Source organism: Telopea speciosissima, chromosome 3 (assembly GCF_018873765.1).
Source record: "Telopea speciosissima isolate NSW1024214 ecotype Mountain lineage chromosome 3, Tspe_v1, whole genome shotgun sequence".
NCBI classification, from domain to species: domain Eukaryota; kingdom Viridiplantae; phylum Streptophyta; class Magnoliopsida; order Proteales; family Proteaceae; genus Telopea; species Telopea speciosissima.
The window spans coordinates 16,588,401-16,605,712 of NC_057918.1; the positions used below are offsets into that span (position 1 = coordinate 16,588,401).

At 39.6% G+C, this 17,312-nt stretch overlaps 1 protein-coding gene across 3 annotated transcripts; it reads left to right on the forward strand.

The window, feature by feature from the left end:
- Positions 1 to 234: 234 nt before the first annotated feature.
- LOC122654260 (protein MODIFIED TRANSPORT TO THE VACUOLE 1-like) lies at positions 235 to 15,652 on the forward strand. 3 transcript variants are annotated; one of them, XR_006331887.1, is made up of 6 exons: positions 235 to 889; positions 3,490 to 4,239; positions 4,379 to 4,534; positions 11,249 to 12,241; positions 14,304 to 14,408; positions 15,100 to 15,652. XR_006331887.1 is itself a non-coding variant. In XM_043848263.1 (6 exons), the coding sequence occupies exons 1-5, from the start codon at positions 683 to 685 to the stop codon at positions 14,343 to 14,345; spliced, it is 2,148 nt and encodes a 715-aa protein (XP_043704198.1). In that variant the 5' UTR covers positions 235 to 682; the 3' UTR covers positions 14,346 to 14,394; positions 15,100 to 15,652. The 3 variants fall into 3 exon arrangements, 2 of the variants coding, with proteins under 2 accessions (XP_043704198.1, XP_043704197.1); XM_043848263.1 differs by having other exon boundaries at positions 14,304 to 14,394; XM_043848262.1 differs by lacking the exon at positions 15,100 to 15,652 and having other exon boundaries at positions 14,304 to 14,598.
- The last annotated feature ends 1,660 nt before the right edge of the window (positions 15,653 to 17,312 follow it).

Sequence of the window (17,312 nt, forward strand, 5' to 3'; positions counted from 1 at the left end):
ATCCGTCGAGACTTTACAACAACTCTGAAAATTGTGGTCCACAAAAATGTCTATGCGTCACGTGGACTGCTAATCCTGCTCCGTGGCACTACGGGGATAGAGTGCTAGACCCTAGAGCACTACAGTACGCTCGTGGCGCATGAACACCACCAAGTCAGATAATCAGTTTGGTTAATTCCTTTTATTACTGGTTAAAGTGGACCTGGCACGTGGAGAGATAGAGAGAGAGAGAGAAGGAGACGCTGGTCTGGTAGTGTTAGAGCTGTCTGCGCAACACACCGGGGTCATCTCTATCCTCTGCGGAGGACAACGTATAGTTATTCGCTTCTCCTTCGCATTCATGCCCCGGAACCTCTGCCTCAGAACCTCCAATACCGAAGGAATTAGGTTATCGATTCATTTCTTACTCCATTAAGCAGTTGATGTGTTAACGGTCCGGAGAATTTTCTTCTTCCAGTTTGAAGGCTTGTTCCCTGATCCAGAGCCTCTGCTCCGCACAATTGGATTTGTGGATCGAGGAGAGGACTACGGTTGCACATCCAAATTACTCCACAAGTCTTTATTTTTTATCCGTTGTGTTGCTTTCTCGTTTTCATGGTGTCTTTTAGATGATTTGATGCTCCCTGACTCTCTGTGATCGGACTTGGTGATCGGAAGATTTGGGTTTTCGGGTTTAACGACCATGGATTCAAGCAGAAGAGGTGTGGAATCTTACTGGAGATCTCGTATGATCGATGCTGCAACGTCCGACGAAGAAAAAGTCACTCCTGTCTACAAATTAGAGGAAATTTGTGAGCTTCTCCGATCTTCTCATTTCAGTATCGTGAAAGAAGTTTCTGAATTTATCTTGAAAAGGCTCGATCACAAGAGTCCTATTGTCAAACAGAAGGTATGGTGTCCTTCTTCCCCTCTCCCCTCCCCCCCCCCCCCCCCTTTTCTTTTGCTTCAAATTATGTGAACTGTAGTATCTCCTAATCTATGCTGTCGCCGGAGGTTTAGATAGCTGGGTATGGAACCTTTGGTTGTGTTTTTTTGGGGTGAATGAAAAAGTATATATTAAAAGAAGAAGAAAAATTCAACCAGTCAAGCAGGCTAGCCCAGGGGAGGAACCCAATCAAAACAAACATACAAAGCAAACAATATAGGCCAAGATTGTTCAATGAGAAACAAAGCATCAAGTTTTTTCAGTCTGTTGATCATCGCATTTAGTACGAGGAGAACCTAATGCGATGACTCTGTCTCGCTGTAAAAACCCTATAGTCCACTGAAACATCTACTTGTTCAGGATCAGCCGTACTAACCTTGGTGAGGCAGGTAGAAGAGGAAGGCTGCCTTTCAGTAACATGGAGGAAGGAAAATTACTTGTTGGGATCCACACTAACTTCATGAAGCAAAGGTTCTAGCAGCTTTTCCAAAGAGGCAACAGAGGAGCTGTTAGCCTCAACTGCTATATCACATGGAGGCTCTGAAGGGAGGGTTAAAGGATTAATGCCGCATACCCTCCTAATTCCAATCTCCGTGCCAGATTGGTCCCTGGATGGAGGGGATTTCTTATTTTTCTAATCTTTTTTAGCTTCAGTCTCCTTATTTAGTGAAGGAAGATCCCCCACTAAATCTACTGGATAGATTGGTTTTCTCATTCTGCAACCGTACCATCAACAACTTTCGCAGATTCCAGGATAGCATTTTTGCCCAAATCTGAATGAATAACTCTCCTTCCATCTGGATAAGATCCCTCTCTAGACAGCAAAGCGCTATCGATTCCCCAATGTGTGTAACTTCCAAATTCGTGTCTTCACACGTCTCCTCCATGTCAGCATGAATCCCATCTCCACAAATTACTTTTCAAGAATGTTAATCCTCATCAATTCCTCAATAATTCCAGCCGATTCCTCAATCCCAAAATGCTGTTCAGGAACGTTATCCTCCATCACTTCCTCAATTCCAGCTGATTCATCCTCAATACCTGCCAAACTAACAAACTTATTTTCATTCATAGTCGTCGCATTATTCCCCTTACCATAAATTCCTCCTTATCTCTTAATATCATTTTGGAAATTTCTGCCATTCTGATTAAACGAGGATTCACCATGATTACTCACTTCAATTGAATTCAAACTCAAATTCAAATTTTGATTTTGAACATGGGATGGCTCAACTTGGGCGCCAAATGAAGCACCACCTCCAGCCGCCAAAACAGGCTGAGCACCCCCGCTTCCTGCAGAACATGCAATGCACCACCCAAGATCATAGTACCTCCAGCAATACCATAATTCGATGCAGTCATCTTATGTTGAGTTTCAGTAACTTCCTCATGTTGGATTGGACCACCCTTTTTGATACTCTATTCCTTTCGAATCACTGACCTCCCTTGTTGCCCATACTGAGTAGAAGAATGACCTAAAACCTTACATTTCGTACACTGAGAAGGTCTCCAATTATACCTTGCCTCCTGTTCATAGACATCTCCATCTTCATTGTAAATGGGTATGGAAATCACCACATCATCCTCTGTCGTGAATTCCACACATAATCGAGCAAAGGCCTATTGTTCCTTTGTTTTTGTTCTACTATCAATGAACAGAGGTTTTCCTAAGACAATTCGTATGATACTCAGCCCTTTCTCTGACCAGTATTGAAAAGGTAAATTGGGTAGCACAACCCAAACAGGAACAGTGCTAAAATCAATCTTCTTTAAACAAGAGTTTAAACCCCAAGGTCTGACCATCATGGGTTTCCTTTGCACATACCATGGGTCGCCTACTAGGAAACGATTGCTGTACTCTTCTAAATTAAAGTGAAAGATAAAGAAACCGTTCTCCTGTAGGTTCACATCCACATTACCTGCAATATGCCATTGTCTCAGCAAAGAAGTCTTAACAAATTCAAAAGATGTCTGACAACCAATGAAATGGTCAACCAGAGTGTTCTTCCAATTTGCCGCCTCTTCCTCCCTCACAGGAGTTGGAAAATCTGCAGCACGCCTAACATTTCTCAAGACTGGTTGTGCGAAATGTAATTGAAAACGTTCTTCCTTTGCTGAAACTTTTGAGAAAAGGGAAGACCATGCAACACCTCCCTTCACAGCTTGATTCACCCTCTTGCTTTCATCTACTGAATCAGCTGAGCGACCAGATCCCTTCTGAACAGCACCCCCCATAGCCATCTCCAACACCACCACCTAGCCCTTTAGCAAGAAGAGGAGGAAGTTCCACCATCTTATCCCTCTTGGTGGTGTTACTTAGGCACTTCTACTTTGATGGACTGAAAAGAAGATGCAAATTATGAACCTAACTTGCATGGCCATATTTAGGTTACAAATGGTTCAGATATAATACTTAACTCTGGGCAAGTAATAATCAGATACGTAGAGAAGCAGTTTGCAGTTGCAGTTTGGGGGAATATGAATCTGTCTCTTAGGACTAGTGTTATTTCCAGTGGCCTGTCTTGCGGTAGATTCTGATACCTAATGCCTTGGTATTATTTTAGGCTCTGAGGTTGATCAAATATGCGGTGGGAAAATCTGGTGTGGAGTTCAGGAGGGAAATGCAACGCCATTCAGTGGCAGTTCGGCAGTTGTTTCATTACAAGGGCCAGTCGGATCCATTGAAAGGGGATGCACTTAATAAGGCTGTCCGTGATACAGCTCATGAAGCGATATCAGCAATTTTCGCTGAAGAGGAGAGCAAACCAGCACAAGCAGAAGATCTTAATAAACGAATCCAAGGATTTGGGAATACAAACTTTGAGATGCCGTCAGAAGATAAGAAATCGTTTCTTAGCGAGGTTGTTGGCATTGGAAGTGCTTCTATCAAACAAGGACTGAGTAGCATCACTGCAGCGCATTCTTTTAAAAAGAGTGACAATGGGAGTTACCAGAGCCCAAATCTGCGAAGGTCACTGACAACAGAAACTGACAATCCAGAAAGATATGAGAGATTTGAACATCAAAATGAAACTCAGGCTTCTTCTGGAATCTCCAAAAACCTTGGTGGTGGACCATGGGGCCAGGATTCAAGAGGAAACATGAAGGAAACGACAAATGGGAGCTCCAGCTCAAGTTATTCAGGGAGCAAGACTCGCGAGGAGAGGCTGCTAGAGACTGTTGTTACATCTGGTGGTGTGCGCCTGCAACCAAGTCGTGACACCATCCAGGCTTTCCTTGTGGAGGCCTCAAAGTTGGATGCAATCACTTTGAGTCATGCTCTTGAATCAAAGCTTCAATCTCCTATGTGGCAGGTGTCTTTTGAGACTGCAAAGCAATTACTTTGTTTCCTTAATTTAGCTGTTGCTAACTAACAATTCGTTTGATCTCAGTTGGAATAGCATGTTATACACCTTGATCTTCTAAAGATTGTTTGGGTTACTTGTTTATCAGGTCCGTATGAAGGCTGTCTGTGTCCTTGAGTCAATTTTGAGGAAGAAAGGTGATACTCATTTTTCAACTGTAGCTATTTATTTTAGTGAAAACAAAGATTCTGTGGTGGGATGTTCTGAATCTCCCCAAGCTTCGCTGAGGGAGAAGGCAAACAAGGTATATTTCTTTCTTGTGTAGATTTGCTACTTGTTAGATATGTTTACCTTTTTGGGTCTGTTTGACTTCCTTTTCACAGCTAGAAGTTTTTATATCTTAAGTGCTTAGCAATTCCAAGTATCATTTGGCAAAACTTTAACACAGTCCTCACCGAGAGGAACACGAGGCCGTGTGATGTATATGTCTTTGATAGAGCTAACTCATGCAACACCAAATCAAACCACCATGTAGGACTGCAGGTCAAGACCTATAGACAATCACAGTGAAGACAGTGGACTGTCTATTGCGTATCACACACTTTATATACAAAGTTGTTGCCTCGTTATATATAATATAATAATTCTTAAACAATGTGGCAAGTGTGTTTTTTTTATTTAGGTAGGTTTAGAGTCAATTTTGTTCTGTGGATGCACGGTAGGCTGAGTGATGGACTTGGACATGGAGGGAAGTTGATGCAGATTGTGAAACTCCAACCCTAATTAGGTTTAGGGGCAATACTTTGCGAGGGATTTGGACAGATTATAGGGTGGAGCAGTTGTGCAGAACAAGAATAACTGAAAACAGAAAAAGGTTTAGATATATCAGAGTAGGTTGAAAACAGTAGCATAAAACTCAGGAAAACTGAGAACAAAACTTGGGGAATTTAGGAGAAATTATGGATTCTTAATGGAGACTGAGATTTGATGGTAATCACCCAGATGGAATCAGGTAAAAAACCATGAACTGAAACTAGGAAGAAAACTAGTTAAAGATCAAACAGCAGCAGGATTAAATAACTGCAAAAACTGCAACTGAAAAATGGAGCAGCAGAGATGTTTAATAGAATAGTGCTCCTGACCTGTTGTACCCATTTACAGAATAGTATCCCTGACCTGTTGTGTTGGGTAAGACCTAAGGAATCCACCTCAAAACATCTGGAAATCCATTCAGGAATACCATGAATCCACACAGCATAATAGAGAAGAAACCTCAAAATTTAATTCGTCCAATTCATGTCCCTTATAGGTAATGTAGTCCTAGATTGGTAGGAGACCAACTAGGAGCTAGTAAACCAGGATCTGTTACGAACAAGTAGTCCGATTTGGGCAGAATATGATTTTAGGTCAAAATTAGGGTTAGGGTTTGAAGTGTTGGTTATTCTAGGCAGGTGTAGGGGAGTTTATCAATGAAGGTTACGTTAAGTTTTGGTGGAGGAATGTGTGCTGGAATGAATTGGCAGCAAGTTAGGTTTAGGATTTTGAAGGTTGAGTGTGGGTCGGGTGGAGGGGAATATATGCTGAAAGTTACAGCTAATCAGATGGTTAAATCTGGAGTTATGGACGTTTTCTAGTAGAGATAGGAGAGAGGAGTAAAAGTGGAATTTCAAACAATTGGCTGGATGGATGGTAATGAAATTTGGATCGAGTCTCTCTTAGGGTTTGAGGAAGATTTGATCAAAATTTTAGGCGGTTCTAACGGTTAGATTTGGCTGGGCAGAATTATCGCAAAAATCACCTTGCATGTAACCTTCTAGAAGGGAAGAAGAATAGTTGCAGGTTTTAGGTTATGGGAAAATTAAAAACAGAAGGGGGAAAACTAGGGTTGGGGCTGTAGAGGATTAGAAGAAGAATGGAGGGGATGGGGATCACTTCTAACTTACTGTTGTTGCAGAAACTCCCTGGCAGCAGCTTGTTGGAAGTTGAAACTTGAATAAAAATAGTGTCTTGAACTAGAACTTGAAGGAGAGCTTCAAAGGAACCACCCGGGCTTCCCACCGCAAGGTGTCGATTGGATCAAACACCGATCCCACCGGCCTTGATCAAACACAAGACAAAAATCTTCAATGTAGAAGAAGAGCAGCAAAAGCTTTCGTTAATATCAAAGTTCATGTTCCATGCTTGCCCACCTTACAACCTTATATAAAAGGCTAAAAAATAGACGACTCCTCTAAAAAGGAAAGGCCTAACACAATCCTTAACCTATTAGGTAACTTAAACTTACTAGGAAACTGAAATACTAAAGAAACTAGACTCAAAACATGGCTGGACTTGTAGAGTCCTAATTCAGTTCAACTTAAATAACAATTAAATAGTCACATGACCACTTAACCAAGTCACATGATCATTTAAGTGATCACATGACCACTAACCAAATAAAAAGAAATCTACTAACTAATTCCATATGTAACCTTAGTACCCATTTTAGGCCAATAAAAGTGGCCTATTACATAGAAAACCCATGGGATCAAAGGCCCAACATGTATATTACCCAACCCTAGACTGATTCCTAGTAAAATAAGCCCATTTCGGTGATGAATCTGCATCAGTAGGTCTGCCTACAACTAGTAAAATAGGAATCCTAATTGGAATAGGAAAGTGCTGCCCCTGTCCTAGTACAACTCAAAACTAAAGATTAAAAGCAAACTTGTAGCATAAATAGAACTTCCAAAGTTCAAACACAAGCTAAAAGCTGGAAAGAAATAAACCATCCAAGATTTGCTACCAAACTAAAATAAAAACTGAAAGTAAAACTCCTAAAATAAAATTAGATTCATGCTTCTACTAACTACCCATATTATAAGCCCCATCATAATAGTAAAAATAAAAAATAATAAAAAGGGGACAAAAGCCTACTTACTGTATGTATAACCATTTGAAGGTTTGCATAAGCTATAGATGTTAGGGTTCATGTAATAAGGGTACTTTGGGTACTATGTTATTATGTTGTATTGTGCTTTTACGTTTTTTACCTTTTTACCTCCCTTGGCTTTCCTATGTTAGCATGGGGGGGGTGTAGGTATGTAATTTCCCTTATGAGGCTAAGTGAATCAATATAGGGTTCTCTCCCACAACTCATCACCGCCAACTTCTTCTCTTTGCTCTCTTGCGACCTTTGGATTTAAAGTTGGTAGTAGAGCCTCCGGTTTTTGGTTTGAGAGTCACGGTGCAAGTTCTCCGCTTCCTTTCACTCTCTTTGGGACTCTAGGTTACAAAGGGGTTCCAAGGAAGAGGCTGCCGTGTGAAAATTTTGAAAAAATCAATTCCAAATTCATACACCTTGACCAAAAAAAAATAAAAATGTCCAAAGTTCTGTTGTGTAATGGCTTGACTATGGTGTTGTCCATTGTTGTCAACATAGCCAATACGCTCCTGGGGTGATGCATGTTCATCGGTTTAGAAACCCTTTTCAGCAAATGCATTAGTTTGTAGCTCAATTTCGGGGTCCGTGCATTGAACCTGAGTTAAAGGTGATATTGTGAGAAATGTAGCCCTTCAGGTCAACTTTACATCGGCAAAAGAATCAGGTCAACCAGAGTTCGGGAGAAAGATGGTCAGTTAAGTAAGCCATTGTGTTCAACAAGTCCAAGCAATGTAACACTAGAACCTGAATAGGTCTAATCCCAGGCAGGATCAAATGAAAAACCCTCCAATAAACAAGAAATCATATGAGGGAAACAAGAGAACAATGGGAACTAAAAATAAGGGAAACAAGAGAATATTGGGAACTAAAAATAAGGAAACAAGAGAACAATGGAAACTCAAATGAGGGAACAATTTCCTTGGTTGAAGTAACAAATAAAAAAAAAATCACAAATTTGTAACCTGTTGAAGCAGTAATGATCTTGATGTGAATATGTGAGACAATCAATTGAAAGAAATCCCAGCAGCTTGTAGCATTCTTGAACTCGATTTGAACAAAATTAGGGTTTGGATTCAATAACCAATGGAAGGGGATGGGGGAAGGGAATGGCTATCTCAGCCTTGGCATCTCACCCAACCTATCTTAGGATTTTCACAAAGGCTAAAGCCAATATTTCATTAATCAAATTCGTGTACCATGCTGGCCTTCCTTACAAACTTATATTGAAGACTCAAAAATAGACTTAAGACACTAAGGCTCTCTTTGGCATAGTTTATATTTATATTTATAACATTTATGGATAATCAATTATGAAAAAAGGTTATGAGCTATAAACAATAACCGTTTGGTTACTACTAGACATAATAGATTATATAATGAAAAATAGGTTTGGTATTCGTAAGTCAAGAATATATTATGTAATGGGGTATTAATGGGCAGGTCTAGGGGGTCAATATGGTATAAAAATAATAGGGTTTGGGAAGGTTTTAAAATTCTGCAATTCTGGACAGAATTGAGTTGCAGGTTTTGGGTTTAATGGAGTGGAGGAATGGAGGGGATAGAGTGGGAGTTATGAGCTGGATTTTGGATCGAGTGTGGGGAGAGGTGTGGGGGATATAGGCTAGAAGTTTGGTTTGGAATTGATGGACAGATCTGAAATTATGAAGTAGTCCTAGTTGAAGTAGGAGTTGCAGGTTTAATGGAGATTAGGGTTTGGTGGATGGAAGGGGAATGTGGATTAGATCTAAGGGAAGGATAATGGCAAGGTAGAAGAAGGTTTTAAAACAAAGTGCAGGTTCAAACTTACTGTAATGCAGAAACAATGGCAGCAGCTTGATATCTTGAAGGAACCTCCCGATCTTCACGATGCAAGGAGTCGCAGGAGTCCACCTACCCTATACCACCTTGAGACCCACAAGGATATACACTCACAAAGAGCAGCAGCAGTAGCAGTAAAGCTAAGAAGCATCAAAATTGTAATAATGAACTGTGGGGGAGCCTCCCACGTTGGGTTTTATTTATAGCCAGGGCTGAGCCCCAAATCCTAGTCAGATTAGGACCGATAATTCTTAGGACCGATAATTCCTAATCTGAATCCTAATTACAAAACAGCAGACTTGTGCTCTAAATATGAGTACAAGTTTAAACAAAACAAATAACAAATCATCCCTCTAATAAAATCGTGGAGGGGAAATAAACTAAGCAGCAACTTAAATAATTAAAAGGGGAAAAGACTGGTTTACCCCTAATAACTAAAACACTAAAAAAAAACTAGTATGGGAAAAAGAAAGGCTCCAACGAAAACACAAAAACAGCCAAGTCATGGCTTCTTCTTCTTCCTAGTGCTTGGACCTGCATCATTATGTATTATGGTGGGGGTTGGAGAGAGAGAGGGAGGTAAAAGAGAGGCTTTGTTCTAATTTTCGTTAATTTTACCAATTTACCCCCACTTAAATAGCAATTCTGCACATGTTCATTAATGATACCGGCATAAACAAACTTTAACAGTTTATGATGATAAATCATAAACAACTCGCGAGCTATTTATGAATTTATGCTTATATTGATTTATTAGGGGGTCATAAATCATATCAAACACATCTATTTATGATTTGTGTCAGATAAACATAAATTTAAACTATACCAAAGAGAGCTTAAAAAGTAAAGGCCTAACCCTATCTTTAACTAACAAGGTAACTTAAATTGACTAAGTGAAATAATAAAGAAAATAGACTCAAAATAGGACTCTAACTAAACTAATGAAGTAAAATCCCGTTTTTTCTACTTTCTACCCATATTTTAGGCTCATTAAATTGGCCAATTACAAAATAAACCCATATTTGACCCAACCCAAAGTTTATTTCCACTAAAATAAGCCCCAAGTGACTTATCTACATCACCAAGGTCTTAAAACACACAAAAAAATAAAAATAAAAATAAAAGAAGAACGTGTTTTATATACGTTTAAAATGGAAATGCTGACCGTTTGCCCTTTTTCCTGTATTATTGGGAAACAAACGGCAAAATGCGTTTAAAATGGTAAAAAATGGGAATGCTGTCTTAAACACGTTTTTGCTAACAAAGTTTCTAACCCTTAAGGGCATACCCAGTGCACGAGGCTCCCGCCACTGCGGGGTCTGGGGAGGGTCATAATATACGCAGCCTTACCCCTTCTTTCGCAGAGAGGCTGTTTCCAGACTCCAACCTGTGACCACTTGGACACAATGGAGCAACCTTATCGTTGCACCAAGGCCTGCCCTTAGAGATTCTAACCCTTAGTTTCCCCAAATCCCCAATGAATTCTTCTTGTCCAACGGGGGCCGTTGAAATGGAATCTTTCACTGTAGACCTCCATTTGAAGTAGTTTCACCTTTTTGGGACTTCCAGTAGCATACATATATTCAATTCAACGTTGTGATTGCATGCTTCCATTATGTGCTCTGTTATCATTAGAAGCTAATTTAATTTATTTGTATAAATAGTTTCATTTCATGTACCTTAGCATGTCTATTACTTACTTTCATTAGGGTAAAATTAACTTGAGCAATAATTTAGATTTCCTTTCCAAGTTCAAGCATGTTAGTTAGTAGGATTAGTAAGCAGTACTAGTTAGTAGGTCTTTCATTCAAGCAATAGAAAAAATAAATAAGTCTAAGGCATAAGAAGACCAGCTTCTTGCTGGGCAGACTGGGTGCGCAAAACCTTCCCGTGTCAGTGACCTGACACTTCCCTAGTATCTCCGAACCAGGCCTACACCATGATGGAGTCAAAAACCCTCCGTACTCTCTCAGATAGAGATCGAGGACAACAACCCACACTCCTCCTGTCAACAGGGAGATTGACTGGGCAAAAGACCAAATGCCAAATAATCCACCCTTGGCCTGCCAAGGCTACCACCCTCCAACTCCACAACCCCCACTCGAGGACCTAACCCATCCTTCCTTCCTCCCTTGGGAATGATCCTCTCTCCCCCCGACCCGGGTATTTCCATACAAATAGCCACTTATCTTTATCTCTCAAATGTAAATTGTTTATCTATTTATCTATTCAATTTATGTACTTAACATGAATTATTTACTGATATGTATTTAATAGGTCTTAAGCCTTCTGGATGGAGAGCAGAATGTCGGAGTTAATCATCTTTCAGAAAAGACCTCAAGCCTGAAAGACAAAGCTGCTACTGTTGTTCAGATGCCCGACTTAATAGACACTAGTGACGCAGATGATTCTTACAGGAAGGACGATTATACAGAAATGCAAAGTGATCAAAGTGTTGCAGATCTTATGACACCAACCACCTCTTTAACTGATGATCTGTTTGGAGATAGTCTGATGGACGTAACCTCCAACCAACGAAAAAATGATGACAACGACCTATTTGCAGGTGTCTTGTTTCACACACCTGAGGATGGAGAAAATGTCACCGACTTATTTTCAGGGTTGACGGTTGATGAAAACCAGGTTACTAATGATATCCATTTGACAGTAAATAAAAGTGGATCAGAACTATTGGATATTTTTGGTCCCAACACTGAAGTTCTGGTGGAACCAATAAGCCATAAAAAGGGTGTCAATGATATAATGTCTGATTTGTCTACTAGTAATGGAAAGATCCCAGATAACGGACAGCAACATAGTTTTTCTGAGGCATTTTCTCATGCTACCCGTTTAAGTCCACACATCCAATCAAGCCATCCAGTGCCAAATGATGCTTTAAATGGTTTAATTGGGTCTCAAATGGTTGGGATGAACCCAAATGCTGTGTTTTCACTGGGTCCTATGCAGTGTGGTTTGTCTCCAAATGTCATGTTCAACCCAGCTTTTGCTTCACAACCAATGAATTATGGTGTGATGGGAAATTATATTGCACAACAGCAGCTTTTAGCAACAATGACTAACTTCCAACAGCTTGAAAATTTGAGTGCGCAAGGAAATGTTACTCTAGGGCGTGCTACAGGCAACAGTGGGGATGGAGGGTATTCTTCACCCCTCCCAGATATTTTCCATCCGAATGTTCCAACTCAAGTTCAGAGTACATTGGTGAACAACTCAAAGAAAGAAGATTCTAAAGCCTTCGATTTCATCTCGGTAAGATTTTTTTTTGGGTTAAATAACAAGGATCAGAAAGTTAGTGTAATTTTTTTGGTTGAAAAGCCTTGTTGTCCATTAAAACTTGGCTTAGTTGATGTGAACAGTTCTTTTGTCGAAACCATCTCAACGGAAAGGTTTGAGATTTCAACAGGGTAGGTCATTTCAACCAGTGTTGAAATTGAAATATTTCATCGAAATGGTCAAAATTTTGTAAAATTTTGAGAAATGAGGGGAAATAAGGGAAATGCTAATAATTTTGAAGTGAAATTTTAGTGGATGCTTATTTAAGCATAAATATGCATGCATGAATTATTATGTGAAAAAAAAAACTCAGTGGTAGTTTGGTTTCACATCCTATTTTGTTAGTGTAAGCATTCAAACATTGCTCAAATCTAACAAAAAATAAAAAAATAATCAAGATTAGATTTAAAGACACCCTCTTTCTTGTAGTTTCAACTCAAATATCTCTTTGCAATCTTGTTGTGGGAGCTTAGATGAGTATGGAAGAGGTTTGAATCTCCAAATAACTCTTTGCAATCTTGTTGTGGGAGCTTAGATTAGTTTGGAAGAGGTTTGAATCCCCAGCGATGTGTAAATTTTTTTAACAAATTGAAGTGTGAAACAATACCAGAAAAGGAGAACTAATGTAGTCTTAGATAGGTAGGAGACCTACTAGGAGCCAGATTAAAATCAGGTTCTGGTCGAGTCTGCTGTTTGGGGCAGATTTGGGGCTGTTTAGGGCTAATTTAGGGTTTAGGCTACGGTTAGGGGTGAATGTGATATATGATAATGATCAGCAGGTCTAGGGGATGATTTTGCTATAAAAATATTGAGATTTGAATGAGTTTAAAATTCCTGCAGAATTAGGGTTAGGGTTTGGGTGTTAGGTTTTAGGTTCTAGGGTGAAACTTAGGGTTTTGGATGGGGGTTTGAAGTTGAGTTTTAGATGATCAGATTGAGTTCAAACTAGGATCGAGTATAGGGGCTGGGATAGGGATGATATGCCTGACATCTTAGAGGAATTGGGTGAGGGGATAGGGCTGGACAGAACTTAGATTGAACTAGGGTTTATGAAATTAAAACAGAAATTAAAGGGGGATCGAATGGGGAAGGAGAAGGAATGGAAAACAGAATTAAAATTCAGACTTACCACAGGATTCCACCGGCAGCAGCTTGATCAATGAAGGATGAAACCACCTTCACAAAGAGAGAACCTCCCAGCCGTCACGGCGTAAGGAGTCACAGGAAGTCCACCTGTCCTTCTTCCTTGATAGATCCACAAGGCAACACTCCAAGGAGCAGCAGCAGCAATCGGCAGCCAGTAACAGTCTTTTTTTTCTAAAATTCAATTGTGGGGAGCCCTCCACGATTTTGTTTATTTATAATAAGGCCATAGGCCAATTCCTACTACAAATTAAATACCTCTCCTTCACAAAATCGTGTAAGGGAGAGGTGTAAGTCTAAAGGAGAAGAGAGTAGACTGCTGCATGAGAGAGAGACAGTCCATGGTCCAGCGGCAGTCCCCTCCCTATTTTATATATAGCTATCAAAGTACAATACCAGTACAATACTGCATGGACTAGAAGACTCTTCTAGTCTTCTGTCCTTGGGGTATTAGAAGACTGATAAACTTCAACTATAACTACTAGAAACAACTAAGGATTAAAAAATGGAATTATTTCTAACCAAATCTATTTCAAAATTTATTTCAGTACTTCTTGATGAGCCCAAAATGGAATTATTTCTGTATCCATGTTTTTAGAAGATGGCAAACATGATGAGACATTTGGGGCTAAGAATTTTTCTGTGCCTGACCATGTCATAGACCTGGGCTTTGTTTTACTTGAAGAGGATCAATGCAGTTTTATGTTCAATCTCTCAAAGGGATTAAGATTGTATCCCATATAGTTGGGATGACATTAATTAGGGATTTAAAATTCCATAACCCCAACTGATTGTGGCTCATAAGAAATAAATTGATCATGCTCTTTATTTTTCACTTAATGAAATTTGTTTGTAGATATCGTGCCTCATGTTTCTGGTGCTGTTTAAAATGCAGGATCATTTGTCAGAAGCTCGTGGTGCAAAGAGGGTAATTTAAAGCTCTATGCAACCAATGCTTGACAGTGAACAGCCTTATATACCACATGGTCAGCAGATTGGAGCAAGCTGTCTTGTTTCAACTTTCAATAGAGATGGTTAACTATTCTTTTGCAATAAATCAGTTTTTGAGCCTCAACTTTTACCATGATGCATGATCTTGCAGGTTCCTTCTGTTAATTTTCATGAAATTTGCACCATCATTTTAAGGAAGCAAATCACATATACATAAATTGTTTGGGTTTTGGGGGGGAGAGGGAGAGGGAGAGGGAGAGGGAGAGGGAGGGGGGGGGGGTGGGGGAAGGCGAGATTCATATGATAAAACAGAAGGTTTAAGATGTGCATGTAGCTTTTCTTTATGGGAAAATCTTCTTGTAACTAAAGTTGGTGGAAAAGTTGTGACCTTACTTTTTTTGCCCTATAATATAACACAATTTTCTTTTAGTGAGGGTATGATTCTGTCATTTCACATGTGTATTTGTAAAGCATGTGAGACAATGATAGTTCTTGAAAATGACATAATGGTAAGTTATTTTCAAATTATTTTGAACATTCTTTTTCACCCCCAACTTAAAAGACTTCTAGGAATAAGATAAAGGGTAATCAAAAGAAGTTTACGATTTCTCAATTCACCACTTTCTTACAAAAGATGCACCCTTTCTTAATTAGCAGATTTTGTTTGTACAGATGCAGTTTGCATTTCTTCCTCTTGACCAATTGAAAATTCTTTTGTTTTACAATGATATTTATGCCAGGAATACACGATGGGATCATGGCAGTAACCCTCATCTGCTGGCTCACTGCCACAACTCCCAGTCTCGGGACTCAAGTCAGCTAACATGTATGAACCTTTGCTTAATCCCTTTTCTAGTCAAATTTTTTTTATAATTGCCACAGCCTATAAGTAAACTGCATCGAGGAAGATGAGTCAAAAGTTACATGCCACAACACCTAATGGCCGCTTTATAGAGCGATGATGGGAGACTGGCATGCTGTTTTAACAGAGGATAGTATTTTTTGCAAGAGACTTGCATGTCCACGGAACCTTTTTAACTGGCAGCCGCATTCTTGTGAATCCCTTTGATACCGATATTAACATTTGATCAACGCAGAAGATATAAATAAAAACACATTGGCACCAGTAAAAATTCTAGGACACTTGGAAACTGGATCTCTTGTTATTTCGGTATTGGAGTCCAACAGAGCTAAAAAAAAACCTTCATTTGCATCTTAGATACCGTGGAAGGGGGTTATAAGAGGTTGCTCTTCTTGCTTATTAATTGTATAAATAGAGTTGAGAATTGAGATGGTGGAATCCCCTCCCTTTTTCTTCTCAATATCGAGTCTTGGTTTGTTTTCAATTTTCTATGCTGAAATGAATTCCTCCTCTGAAACTCTCTTCCTTTCTCTTGTACTTGTCCATGCATCTCATCATGTTGTATTGTTCTTTTTGGAACTCGTTCTTCATTATTCCAGTTTTCATGGATGGTCATGGCAGGCACGCTCACTGCCATTGGAGAATGGATCAAAATCAAAATCTGTTGGGCCTTGCTCCGAAATCCGTGGAGCTTATGTGAAGATAATCCGTCTGGACTAAACAAGCTCTGGCTTAATTAGCTAGTCGTCTTATAAGCAATGTTGTGTCCCTCCACAGTCTACACCCATCACAACAGATTCTCATTAAGGTTGGAAAAAGCTACATCATTTTGATTGATCAATCAGAGAAATGCCAAAAACCAGAATATAATTCTGTTTGTGGTTGCAAAGATGAATGAGGGCAGGGGAGAACCATTTTCTATCAATCCATTCCCGACCACTTGTAAGTGGAACCCTTTTTTTTTAATTCTTCAAGAAATCCATCCTTCAACAGTTCAAACGTTCAGCAATCAACATAGGCATCACCATGGCCACTGGTGTCGTGAGATTGCCATGGGAAGGAATAGCTTCGAATCCTGTACTATAATAAGTGGTGGGAGTTGATCTTTAACACAGGAGTCCAAGGTCACAACACCAGTAAGAGAAGGAACAGGTGAAGGAAAACTTAGTCCTAGAAGCCCCATCTATAGTTTGATAAATAATCTGATTCCAGTCAAATTGAATCGAAATCTCCCAATCCTGATTTGAATCAATTGATTCATACCGGATTTAATAGGGTTTTAGGCTTATTCTCTGATCAATTTCGGTTGAATCAAAATCGAAATTAGCAAAGTCGATCCAAGAATGGTCCCCTTAATTTGCACAAAGGACGAAAGTAGAGTTAAGGGTATACCAGAAAGGGATAATGTCCTAGATCTATGAGATAAGAAAAGAAGAGTGAATGTATGCCAATGTCGAAGGAGTTTGGATCATGGTCGGCCGACAAATTGAAGATTTTTTTCTTCCTATGATGAATTGTGTGGGGCTAAGTTGATTCTTGGACCAGTTTTAAAGGACTGTTCCTCTCCCTTCTGCCAAAAAGGGGGGACATGTGTCCCATGCATGAAAAAAAATACGGTTGGATTTTTCTTCTTGTGGTTTGTTGGAGAAAAGAGTTCCTTCCAATTTTAACACTTAATTGGTCTTCGGTTCTAAGACTTGGCTGCAACCATCCAAGGGTTTGATAAACTCTGTTGATGGCACCTTCATGAGGTTGGCAGTGTGGATAGATAAATCAAGGTCCCATGATCATATGTCAAGTTCCATCACAATGGAGATGGTCATTTTTTGTTTATTTTTATGGGTGAAAGTTTATTAATTAAGGCGTGACCAGCCACCAGCGTAAGATATTTGATTTTCATAATTCAAATAACCAAAATGTGGAGATGAGTCATAGTGTCCTACACACAAAGGACAATGCCTTTCGGGCCAGGGAGTTTGCCACACTGTTTATCTCCCTCGGAATATGGTGAAAATAACAGGATCTCAAATAAGTGGTAAGATGTTTTATATCCTGAACTGTACTAATAACCTCAAGCTAAGGAAGATGCTT

Excerpts from the sequence above, each read along its gene's own strand:
- LOC122654260 (XM_043848263.1), top strand. The coding sequence starts at position 683 with ATGGATTCAAGCAGAAGAGGTGTGGAATCTTACTGGAGATCTCGTATG. Across the intron at positions 890-3,489 it reads GTCCTATTGTCAAACAGAAG|GCTCTGAGGTTGATCAAATA; the intron begins GTATGGTGTCCT and ends GTATTATTTTAG. Across the intron at positions 4,535-11,248 it reads TGAGGGAGAAGGCAAACAAG|GTCTTAAGCCTTCTGGATGG; the intron begins GTATATTTCTTT and ends TGTATTTAATAG.